The 12,656-nt window shown below is 47.8% G+C and overlaps 1 protein-coding gene across 3 annotated transcripts in view; it reads left to right on the top strand.

Moving 5' to 3' along the window:
• The window catches only part of LOC119461863 (germinal-center associated nuclear protein), a 340,872-nt gene that overhangs the window by 101,454 nt on the left and 226,762 nt on the right, over positions 1–12,656 (top strand). For all 3 annotated transcript variants that reach the window (XM_049672737.1, XM_049672736.1, XM_037723233.2), the window contains exon 10: positions 2,579–2,804. In XM_049672737.1, the coding sequence (XP_049528694.1) occupies positions 2,579–2,804 (226 nt within the window). The remainder of the gene's footprint in view (positions 1–2,578; positions 2,805–12,656) is intronic.

Here is a 12,656-nt window from a genome sequence, read left to right as displayed (position 1 = left end):
CTTGAAGAGGCGGACATTACTTGCACAAACAATTGACATGCATAATCGAATAATTAACAAAAGTGCACTAATTAAGTTTTTAACTAATTACATGATGGCCCATATTGCAATTTTCACATTGTAGCCATGGAGTTTGCAAGGCGATCCGAATTCTCGGGATGACACCAGTTTCAAGATACGTAATAATTCCCAAACTTTGCGGTGAAATGCATTGGCGTTCCAGTTAATTTTGTACTTAAATGCATAAAGCATTGTTTTGTTAACTGGAACGCCAATGCATTTCTCTGCAAAGTTCGGGAATTAATATCTTGAAACTGGTGTCATCCCGAGAATTCGGATCGCCTTACGAACTTCACGGCTACAATGTCTGAATTGCAATATGGGTAATCATGTAATTAGTTAAAAACTTAATTAGTAAATTTTTGTTAATTATTCGATTATGCATGCCAATTTCTTGTGCAAGTAATGTCCGCCTCTTCGAGTAGACCAGCTCATGAACTAGAATTGTGCTATCTGCCACAGGTAACCATTAAGAATATTTGAAAGTGTTCGTTGAAACACCCTGTATATATATGCACACATGGGCGGGGTTCGGAATGCTGGTCAGGCCCCAGCCCCCCCGGACAAATTAAAGCGTTCCGCTTCTGCAGTGACGCACTGCTGAATAGTCAGCGCCTTATTGGTCTCGTATCAACCCAGTGTTGCCGCGCCTTAAACGAGTTCGTGAAGTCAGGCACACGGTGGCACCACCAGTACGAGAGGGCCGACACTGCAAGAGGACTTCGTCACAACGTGATAATTTTGAAGTGTCGCCCAAGTATATCGCAGGGGTTTATCGATAAATTTGCTACTGTATAGCCATCAATGCAAGGCGGCAACTATGTAGTTCACGGTGCAGTTCGGACGAAGCCCTGGCGCTTTCTGTATTAAAGTGGAGTTGGAGACTTACGCTATGCACATTCTCGTCACCACACTATTGTAGTATTGTATTGTAGATATACCAGTGAAGTTCCAATGTGGCACATGCCGCAATGCTCGTCCATTTTCCTCGATATGATGCCGTTCCACATCGCTTTGCCACTAGGGCATGTGCCATCACTCCATGAAAATAAAAGGTTGTGATGCCTCGAGCAAAGTGGTGATGCTGAGCCTGCAATTCCGAGTCGGGCATGCCTGTGTGAGTCCTTGATATCCTGATTCTGGAGGTCTGCGCGAGTTGAATGATTTCATAAATTTGAGTGTGTTGGGGTCTGACATTAAACTGAGCCCAAGTGAGCTTGACTGGTGATCTTGAACACTGGCTCTGGCAAAGTTTGAATATGGCGAGTCCAAGTCTGAGGGGTTTCCCCAATTAAAAGATTATTTGTGTCTGAATCTGAGTAAGTTCACTTTATTTTGCCACCCTATGCATGTCTTGCATGAATATGGAGGGCTTTTGTGAAAGTATGTGGTGTATCTAACGTGCTCTTGGGACAAAGGAACGAAAACACAGTAGGGCAGACAATCCCAAGGCATTTATTTTGTGCTTTATTTACCAATGTATAGCTAGTCAAATTATTACCAATAGAACATGCCAGTGGGTGCGCGACAAATCCAGGAAGTCCGACCCACCACACCGAATAGCGAGCGAATATATTCGCCCCCATGCTGAACACCAATGCCTAATCGTTTGCATGTACAGTCACGTGATTAACCCCTCCGTTAGGTGACGTTAGCAGTGCAACACTCTCGCCATCTCTCGTACTAATCTGCAACCACACCAACCGCTGCCGGCGCTTAGCAGAGAAGCCGGATTACAGGATACGCGACAGCCATGCAGGGAAAACATCATGGGACGCATGAGAGTCAAGCATCCCCACAAGTAGCAACATCATTGCAACTGCTCTGTTGAAAAACTTTTCTTGTGTGGAACATACATTGTGGAACACAACATTGTGCACAAGCAATTCCACAGCTGAAGCACCCTTTGAAAACGAGCGCTGCATATGCAGGCAGCCAGGCAGGCAGGCAGGCAATGAACTTTATTTTAGTTTTTTTTGCCGGAGCATGTGCAACGGCAAAAAAAAAAAAAAAAAAAAAAATGTTCAGCTTGTGGTAACCACTACATGCTTTGAGCTCCCTTGTGTAAGCCCCCTTGTGTTCTGGTAGGGATCTGTGAGGTTTCTGAATGAATGTTACTGCCACGCAGGAGCAGTCTGGGATAGCAACAACGATGCACAATACACAAGCAACAGTAACTGCCTGGAAAACAAGCGTTAAAGATGTGAGAGGGCTTCACTATAGAAAATAGGGGTTCCCCTCAGCTATCAGAATTACATTGTTTGCATTGTCATAGCGATTCTTGTCTTTGCATGTACCGATTTCATTAGATGCTGAAAGTGTACAAAGTGGCCATTTCCATCATAGAAGAAGCAGTGCAAAAAAGTTGTCACTTCCTTGTTCCTTCTAGGATGATGCAGATTATGTGCAAATTTGTTTGCCTCGCAGTGTGGCGCCACACCACACTTGAGCAGGAATGGTCCCAGAGAGTTGCACCTCGCAGAGTCTGAGCCTTGTGGGGGGCATGTTGTGGGTGTAGGCAGGTGCAGAAGTTGCCCGCCTGCGTGCGCTGGTCGGCCGAGGTGAAGCGTGCAGTGGCAGCATTTGCAGCCCTCAACAGCAACAACTATGTGCGCTTCTTCCGGGTGGCAGCCCAAGCACCCTACCTGGCGGCTTGCCTCCTGCACCGCTACTTTGGACAGGTGCGCCTGCGTGCCTTCCAGACCTTCCTCAAGGCCTTCTGCCAGCCCAACCACAGCGAGGAGGTGAGGCTTATTTCAGGGCCAGTTGCCATCAGGCTTATCCAGACTCATGTTCTTCGATCCATCGTAGGCTGACGCTCAGTGTGCTAGAAAACGTTTAGAACAGAAAGCAAGGACAGCCCAATACTCATAATGACAAACAGAATAGTATTTCCCTGAATAAAAAAAAGTATTTATAAAAAAATTTACGGTGTATTACAGAAATTTCATAGGTGCTTCAGACCCACCAACGACATCTACTGCCCTTGAGCTCATCCAAACTCGATCCGAATCGGGGCCGATTGCAATAAAATGTGACAACGGTATATAACAGAACTGTGAAGCAGCAAACCTCCACCGCTGTCAGCAATGGCACTGACTCAGCCTTTGTAATCCTTATGGCGTTGAAGCTCAAAAAGCACGACCCCCGCTGGCTACGCCAATGATTGGCACTCCACCTGCTGCAAAGTGCTGCTGCACTAAACTGTGGGAAACATGTTTTCTGACACATTTTGGAAAATAGTAGCATCTATAAAGTGTTGGTGGTCTCTGGACTGATGTTAAGTGGAACTGTCAATTTTGCAATTGCAACTTGAAAGTAATTTTACAAAGTAAGTTTATGAGTGATTATCACACAAATTTCAGTGTCTGCTGGAGTGTTACTAAAAAAAAGACCCATTTATCTCTACTAACCTAATTTAAGAATGACTTAGCCGAAACACCTGGTGGGAAAAATACAAAGAACACCTGCACTTTACATGGAGCCAACAGTGCAAGCACTTTTTGTCTTACTGCTCCCTCTGTTTTTTCATTGTGGGTGTAAAAGCTCTTGACATAGTTGGACAGAGCTACATTAACTTCATAGTATGACCTTGCATTGGGCTAGATTGGTGATCTTCATCATGGACCATAACGGTTTCTTACATTACCTAGAATACGCCACTGTCTATAGCAGTCTTCCTAATGGTTGCTGTGCCGCAATGATAATGGTGTGAGGTGCTTCAAACATGGCATGGCTTGAAATGTCATTGAAAGCTTTTCTAGAATGCACGCAAATACTTTGTTTACCCGTATCACATCACTCATTATTGTTTTCTGACATTCTTTACGAGTGACGGAGACAGGCAATCAAAACTAACGCACTCTGAGCACTAACCTCGTAGCTTTTCTTCCAATTTTAGCGACCTGTCAGTAGGATTCATGTTTGATATAATTGCACAACCCAGCATGAGTTGTCCTAGTTTAATGTTGTTTTATTTAGTAGTGTAAAAGCTTGTTAATTTGAAAAATTGGATAATTCTGACTCATTCTCTGGTCCCAGCAGTCGTATGTATTATTTAATGTTATCAAACTGGGTAATTCGGACACTGGTTCATTCGAACAATGCAAGGACTACATTGCATATCAGTACAGCAGAACCTTGTTCATACATTCTGAAAACAAAAACGCGAGAAAGCATGTACTAACTGGGAAAACATACCATATGAAGTCACTCAACTGTAGTAGACACCTGCGTAATGCAAAGCGTTGTGCGAACCATTGCAACAGAAGACACCGTTTGGGTTCAAAAGCCTGCAGTATGCTTCCAATGACACCTAACCACAAATGCTGTGAAATAGAAGATGCTTATCGCGTAGGGTTGGGTGGCAGTGAATGGCGATGTGCAATGTGAGACGACCCATGAAGAGATTTGCTGGTACCGAGTGTGTTTCACACGACAAGGGCAGGTGTCTGTGCTCTCAACCGCGCGTGCCTTGCACCATTTCGTGTTTACATAGGATCAACTGGCCATAAAACGCATCATACTGACACGTGTACTTATTTATCTCTGGTGACCACTTTTCACTGGCTAACCAATGTTAAACGTTATCACACAGCGCAAGACGTGCCTTTCTGTATCTCAAGTTTCTGGAATGTTATCGCTGTTTCTATCCATTGTCTGTAGTCACCGCACCTTGTGTAATCTGATTCTATGCACGACGCAAATTATGTACAGTCAAACCTCTTTAATTTGACCCTCGTAAACTTGGAAAATCGGATAATTCGGACTTGTCCGTGCAGACGTATGCATTATTTCATGCAATCAAACTCTGGTTAATTTGGATGTATTTGGCTGCACATCGGTTATTTCGGACAACTCTCGGAGCTCGGCGAGCGCAGAGTGCCGGAAATGTGGGACGCAAATAAGCGCTAGCGCCCACCCGAAACGAAGCGGTGGAGTCCGCATGACCATAGTCATCAACGGAAATCGTACGTGAATGATGGCAATGCCAGAACGCTTTATTCCTATTTGTGCTTTTAAAGCCTTTATTCTTGCATTTATCGTTTCTCATAACACCGCATTGCCTGCATGTCTTCATAACAGCGTAGTCGCCATCCACGATCACGATGGCAATGGCAGTTTTGTCTGCAGCGGTTGCAGGAAGCTGCAGTTTCATTTGGATTCGCTGTGTGCATCAGCCGCGTGCATTCAAAACTATGTGGAGTCGCCATCCATGATCGCATCGATAGCAACCGCGGTTCCATCTGCTGTTTTTGCCACAAATGGTAGTTTTATTCTGACTTGGGCGTGCGTCAGCCGCACGCCTTCAGAACTGAAGTAACCGAGACACTGGTTGATAGACCAAGAATCATCCTTTATTCTCCGCTGAGCAACTAATATATATATAGGGCCAGTGTGACGTCACCCGCCGCAACAGATAACCGCTTACGCGGTGACACACTGGGAGACCAACAGCAGACGGCATTATCACTGCTCGCCGGCTGTCGTTATCACGTTACCACATCTCGTCCCTCCCTAAATGAAGGTATCATTTCACTTGCGAAAGTCCTCGTGTTGGAAACAGTCTGGTGGCTTCCGCACCCTCGTGCTACGACGAGGTGCTTGGTTGTCCGTACTCTTAGGCGAACTGGGCACCGTAGTGGGAGGTGAAGTCACTTCAGGGTGTGCGGGAGCCTCTAGAGCCGTGGGGGGTTCCACTGCTGCATGGTCGTTCAGTTCACTTTCTGACGGATGTGGAACGGGTTGCGAAAGGGCTGCGGTCTCGTGGTCTGTGTCCGAAGGCACCGGAGGTGTGGAAGGCGCTGGCTCCGCTGGACCGATTCGTTGTTCAGGTCTCTCCACGTCGTACGCTCTCGTAGATGTGTTGGCATGTGAAGGCCGCAGGTGATTGGCATGTACAAACCGAAACTGGTTGTGCACTTTCACCACATACGTCGCCACACTGACCACTTGAGTCACCACTGCCTCTTGCCACGACACATGTTCGCCGCGCACAGTTTTCACGTAGACGCGGTCACCAACACGAAACACGCGTTCAGCACCATGCCTCTTGTCACACTTTTATTTCACACGCTCTTGCTGATCCCGCATAGCATGACCAAAATCAGGTTTCAATAACGAAAGCTTCGTGCGCGGTTGCCTTTTCAAAAACAACTGTGCCGGCGATTGCCCTGTGACACTGCTGGGAGTGTTCCGATACGCGCAAAGAAATTTGTCAATCCGTTCTTGGAATGAACTGCGACTATCCGACTCGTTCTCTTCCAGAACTTGTTTTAGCAATGCTCACTTGATAGTCTGCACCATGCGTTCTGCCACACCATTCGATGCGGCGTGATACTGTGTAATGCGAACCTGTTTCAATCCATTAGCCGACAAGAAGTCCGCAAATTCGGCGGACGTGAACTGCGGTCCGTTATCGCTCACCAACATTTCCGGGAGTCCGTAAGCGGCGAATGCGCCCCGAATTTTTTCAGTTGTCTTAGAGGCAGTCATGGAAGTCATAGGCCACGCTTCCACCCATTTCGAGTATGCGTCGACTAAGACCAGAAACACATTCGCATCCTTTACAGCAAAATCCACATGCACTCGCAACCAACATTTTGCCGAGTACGTCCACGGGTGCAAAGGTACCGTTTCAGCGGCGGGCTGAACTGCCTGACAAATCTTACATCGTTGAAGATACCGTTCGATACCCTGGTCCATTCCTGGCCACCACACAAAACTTCTAGCAAGCATTTTCATGCAGCTGGCCCCTGGGTGCTCTTCGTGTAACAAGTTTAGCACTTGATCGCGCAGGGAATCGGGAATAATGACTCTCGAACCCCATGTGACACAACCTTGTTCAAGCGACAGTTCCCACCGTCTGACGTAGTGAGGCTTCAAATCCTCTGCGCATTCGCTCGGCCAGCCATTCATTGTAAATTCGGCGACGCGGGACAAGACTAGGTTCCTTTGTGAGGCCTTTGCTATTGCTTCTGCGGTTAACGGAATGCCTTCAAAAACTGCCAAACATTCGGATGGCTCTTCCATGCTGCAATCTGCAAGGGGAAGTCTCGATAGAGCATCCGCCACCTCTACGTTTTTTCCGCGTCGATACTTCAGCTGATACTTGTATGCTGCAAGCGTCATCGCCCATCGTTGCATGCGGGCCGTGGCTATACTAGGCACTGGTTTATCTTGCCCAAGAATGCCTAAGAGCGGTTGGTGGTCTGTGTACAGAGCGAACGTCCTTCCATACAAGTAGCGGTGAAATTTCTTCAACCCGAAAATCAAGGCAAGGGCCTCGCGTTCACACTGCGCATAGTTTTTTTCTGCTGGTGTCATCGTTCGCGACACATATGCGATCGGCCGCTCGCCTTCCGCCGTCTCATGAAAGATAACCGCCCTGAGCCCGTACGATGACGCGTCACACAACATACCGATCGGCTTTTCTACATCGTAGAAAGTTAAGACGCGGGTGCTTGTGAGCAGCCTCTTCGTCGCGACAAAAGCGTCGCTGTGTTCCTTCGTCCAAGACCACTTTTTCTCCTTTCTTAGGAGCCTGTAAAGTGGCTCTGCGATAGTTGGGACGTTGTTCAGGAATTTTGCATAAAAATTTAACATTCCCAAATACGCCTTTAGTTCCGTCTTCCTGGTAGGCTCAGGTGCCTGCAAGATTGCATTTTTCTTTGTTTCGGTCGGGTAGATTCCCTCTGCGTTTACCTTGTGACCCAAGTACGTCACGGCATCTTGGAAAAAACGGCACTTGCCTTCATTTAACGTGATGTTGTAATCACGGAACCGTGCCAAGACACGCTCGAGTGTCTTTTGGCAATCAGCCGAGTCCGAACCCGCCACGATGACATCGTCTATGTAACATCCGACGTTTGGTATGCCCCTTAATACTGTATCCATTAGGGACTGAAAAATTGCAGGCGCACTGGCCACCCCGTATGGAAGGCGTTGGAACTCAAAAAGACCCAAGCTCGTGTTGATTGTCAACAGTGGTCTGGATTCCGGACTGAGAGGCACTTGTTGATATGTGGATGATAAATCCAGAACGCAAAACACCTTGCCATGTGCAATGCTTGAGTACAAATCTTCTGGCCTCGGCAGTGGATAGTGATCGGTTTTTAACACTGGGTTGATGGTTATTTTGTAGTCCCCGCAAATTCTGTAAGTACCATCGCTTTTCCGAATAGTCACGATAGGTGTTGCCCAATCACTGCGAGGAACTTACTTTAATGTGCCCTTTTCTACCATGCTCATTAGCTGTTTTTCTGTGGGCTCTCGTATTGCAAAAGGGACAGGTCTTGCGCAGCAAAACACTGGTGTGCAGCCGGTATGCAGAAGAATTTTTGCTTCAAAACCTCGTATTTCACCCAGTTCACTCGAGAAAACGCGGTGAAATTTCTCTTTAAGCGCCTGCACCCTGCCTTCACAGCTTATGTTTCCTATTTCTCGCCAGTCTAGTTTGAGACGTTCAAGCCAATTGCGACCCAATAGCACAGGAAGTCGTCTGCCTTCATCTTTCACTACGACAACTGGCAAGGTCACTCGCAGGTTATTGTGTTTGACCACTACTTCGCACTGTCCCTTAAGCTGCAGCCACTCCCCCGTATACGTACGTAATGATACGTGGAAGCGGGGTGCACCTTACGTGTGGAAAAGTCGCCTTGTACACACTTTCTGGAACTGTCGTCACAGCTGCGCCTGTGTGAATCTGCATCTGCAGTGGTCTGCCTTCTACCTCCACGCTTACCTCGTAACAGGACTGTGCCATATTGACGAAATGATATACTTCCTGCTCTGTTTCTTCCTCCGCACATTCGACCGCATTAGTTCGTTTGTTCCGCCTAGGCTCATTTCGACACATTTTCTGCAAATGCCCTATTTTGTCGCATCTGCGGCACCTAAACTGTTTGTACCAGCACTTATTTGAGGAATGCTTCTTGCCACATCGCTCACATTTACTGTTCGGGCGCGACTGACTAGAAGTGCCGTAGCCTTCCTTTTGCTCTCTTTGCTGATTCTTCACAGAATTTATATTGCTATCCCCAACCTTCATTAAGGCGGAGTCACGGGCTGCTAACTCTCGGGCCAAAGCAATTTTGCATGCATTCTCGAACGTCAAATTTTCCTCGGCGAATAACGCACGCTGGCTGTCCCTCAAGGCGTCATTCAAAAACTCGCCAAAATCTCATTTTCTGGCCAGGTGCTTCAGCTCTACAATAAAGTCTTCGACACTTTCTTGTTCGGGTTGAACACGCTTGTTGAATTTGCACCGTTCAGCTATAACTGAACTCGAAGGACTGTAATGACCTTTAAGCAGCTGTTTCACCTCGGCAAATGTTTTGTCAGCAGGCGTGTCCGGCACGACCAAACTTTTGAGCACTTCATACGTTTCTGCACCAATTGCAGTTAGGAACACCGGTAAAACTTTTTCCTGTTTTACATCATTTGCACTAATGAAAAGCTCAAAGCGTTCGAAGTATGACTCAAAGTTCTGAGTTCTTGGGTCAAACTCACTTAACTTGCCCAAGTGCGACATTTTGCAGAGGCGAAGGCACTCAACAAGTCCGCGTTTCACGAGCGTGGCTTACTCAGTTGCACAATGGTGGCGTAGGGGCGTTTCTTGCAAGTCCGTCGAAGAACCCCGATGTTGGCGGGAATGCTTGCGTAATCAGAGAGCAGGTGCAGCATTTCGTCTGTCGCTCCAGCCGTACGCACTACCTGACTGAGCCTGTAGCAACCGTTCCTAGGCTACGCGGGCCGCCGACCCGCCTCGTCACCACATGAAGTAACCGAGACACCGGTTGATAGACCAAGAAAATTTGACGTTCGAGAATGCATGCAAAATTGCTCTGGCCCGAGAGTTAGCAGCCCGTGATGGACATGATGGACGGATGATCTGTTGGCGACCAGGGCCACTATCTTGTATGCGTTCGAAAAGCTGACGTTCGGTTTCGCCTATGTCGGCTTTTCGAACGCGGCCCAGCTCACTGGCGAAAAAATAATCGTGATGTGCACGCGGTTGTGAAAAAGTGTGTCTTGTGAAGGCATTCGTCACGGCCACTCTGCGAAGGAAGTTGCGAGGCCTACACAGCTGCGAGCACTAATCAGTCACAAGATGACGAAAATTGCACCTTCTGCACTTACCGTGTTTTGTGCAAAATAGAAACAGGATATGCCGGTTCATTCAGTAAATAAAAGTGTGTTGATGTAGTACGCATTTCTTTGTTTTCTTGACACTCTCGATTATTTGACATTGGTTAATTCGGATATTTTTTTCTGTACCGTTAAATCCGAATTACTGTAGGTTTTACTGTAGTACTTCCTGGAAGGCACGCGGCACCAGCAATTGTGCTGGAACCCTTTGATCAGTCATGTATAAAAGCTGACCTGCAGCTCAGATTTGAATGATCATCGACTGTGCTCACCGCTATCGTTGTGTTTTGAGTGTAGCCTGTTTTTGTGGGCAAAGGTTCGCCCGATAAAGAGTTAGTTTCGTGATTCACAGTCTTGCTACTCTGTTCTTCACCGTCACTGCAACGTGACAATAGGATCGCAGTTTGGTAATATACTGGATGTTGGTGCCTAAATATTGTTTTTTGTGGTAATGTAGTAGCGTAATGAAGCCTAACTGTATTGGAGATTTCTCGTGTTCTTTGATTGCGAATCATACGGAATGGGATCTTATCAACAAGGCTCTACTGTAGATGTGCAGAAGCTCCGTCTCCATAGCCTTCACTTCATAGTAAAGAAAAGGTGCCCACAAGTATTGTAAAGATTGAACTAGTGTGGCAGTATGCTACAGTCGAACCCACTTATAACAATACCGGTTTTAACAATATATCGGTTATAACAGTAAGCTGCAGCACCATCATTTTTTGTATGTTTTGTATGGTGGAATACAGTAAAAGCTCGATGATACGATCACGGCTAATACGAATTTCCGGATGATACGAATTTTTATGTGGTCCCGGCCGAACCCCATTACTTTGCAACGTGCTAGAGAACGGTTGCTACGAATCGATTTTCGGCCTGCGTCGGTTGATACGAATAAACGCCGTCCCACCGACGGCCGCGAAAGAGAACATCGCGCAGTCACGCGCTTTCTCCCGTTCTCTTTTGGTGCGGAGGCGCGGACGCGGCGCTGGACAGCGCGGACTCCGCGACTGGGCACGAAGAGTTTGAAGCGGTGGCGCTTTGGTGCTTTTGTTCCTCCTTTTCGGCGGCTGCCCATCGGACGGAGCGGCTGCTGTGCTTCGGGCCGCGTTCTTTGTGTTTGCGCCATTTTACCTAGTTGCAGCGAGCTATGTCTACCGAGATAGAAGGACATTAGAGAATTTTTTCAAGAAATAAATGCTTTTTACGTACATGTGCCTGAGTGAGTTCACCTCTGACTCTTTAATTTAGCTACAGTCGAATCTCGTTAATTCGAACACGCTTATTTCGAACATACCGCGCACCGACAATGCTCTTAGCAGCGCGCCAAATCACGCGGCGGCGCCTCCGACCGGCATTGCTCCGACACCGCCGTAGAGCAAAAGCTCATGAGAGACCCCTCAATGCCGCGCGCGAAGGAACGGGGGGAAAAAAAACCCCGCGGCGGAAATTTCACCCTCTCTCAAATTGCAAGGTCGCCGTTTCTGCATCGCGCCGGAACAAGCATGTACGTGCCGACTAGAGTGTTCTAGACAGCCGTATTCTAGCACACACTAGTGCCGACGTCTCAGCCACGCGGATAAAATGGCAGTGAACCCTTCTCCTCTATGCTTCCTCTATTTTCTAGTCGCATGTTGACCTTGCACGCTGCGGCAGCAGCGCAGAGGGAAGCAGCGGCGGAGGCGCAGTCGGGCCAACGGAAACTGTCCACGCCCGCAAACGCTCGCTTCCCAATAACGGCAGAAAACGAAACTTCGGGGAGCGGCTAAAATAAGCTGGCGCCAGCACACGGAGTCGAAGGTGAGAGAGCTACGAGGGAGCTGAGAGGGAGGGCGAGGGGAGCCACCGAAGCGACGGAGTTGACGCGGCCAAATCCGCTTCCCTGCCGCTCTCCTCCCTCACCTTCGACGGTCTCCGCGCACACCCATGTGCCGGCGCCGCCCGCTCCCTGAAGCTTCGTTTTCTGCCGTTATCGGGAAGCGACCGTTAGCCGGCGTGGACAGTTTCGTGGCCCGCACTTGCTATGCGCTCGCGCGCTGCGATATTTCACGACTCGTACCGTTCGTGCATCGTGCTATGGTGCACGAATACTTCAAAAATACGTCCTTTTAATTCGAACAAATTTTCGGGCCCCTTCGAGTTCGAATTGTCGAGATTCGACTGTAGTTTTTATTGTGTTTCGATGATACGAATTTCGGCTAATACGAATATTTTTCGTGACTCCGTGAGATTCGTATCATCGAGCTTTCACTGTAACCCGCTTATTGCAATGCCCCCATGCCGCATTATCGGTGATAACGATAAGTCTAGCTACTGGGTGTCCGTGCTGAAAGGGAATGGAATGCGAACTTCTTGAAAAGAAAAAAAATAAAAACATAAATTTCAGCCGTTGCACGCCGCCGCGCGCTGTTTTCCCATCCTTCGCATCACTAGCCTCGCGTGCCTCT

The sequence above is a fragment of the Dermacentor silvarum genome, chromosome 8 (genome assembly GCF_013339745.2).
Source record: "Dermacentor silvarum isolate Dsil-2018 chromosome 8, BIME_Dsil_1.4, whole genome shotgun sequence".
In the NCBI taxonomy this organism is placed as follows: Eukaryota; Metazoa; Arthropoda; class Arachnida; order Ixodida; family Ixodidae; genus Dermacentor; species Dermacentor silvarum.
This window is presented reverse-complemented; position numbering and strand designations above follow the sequence as displayed.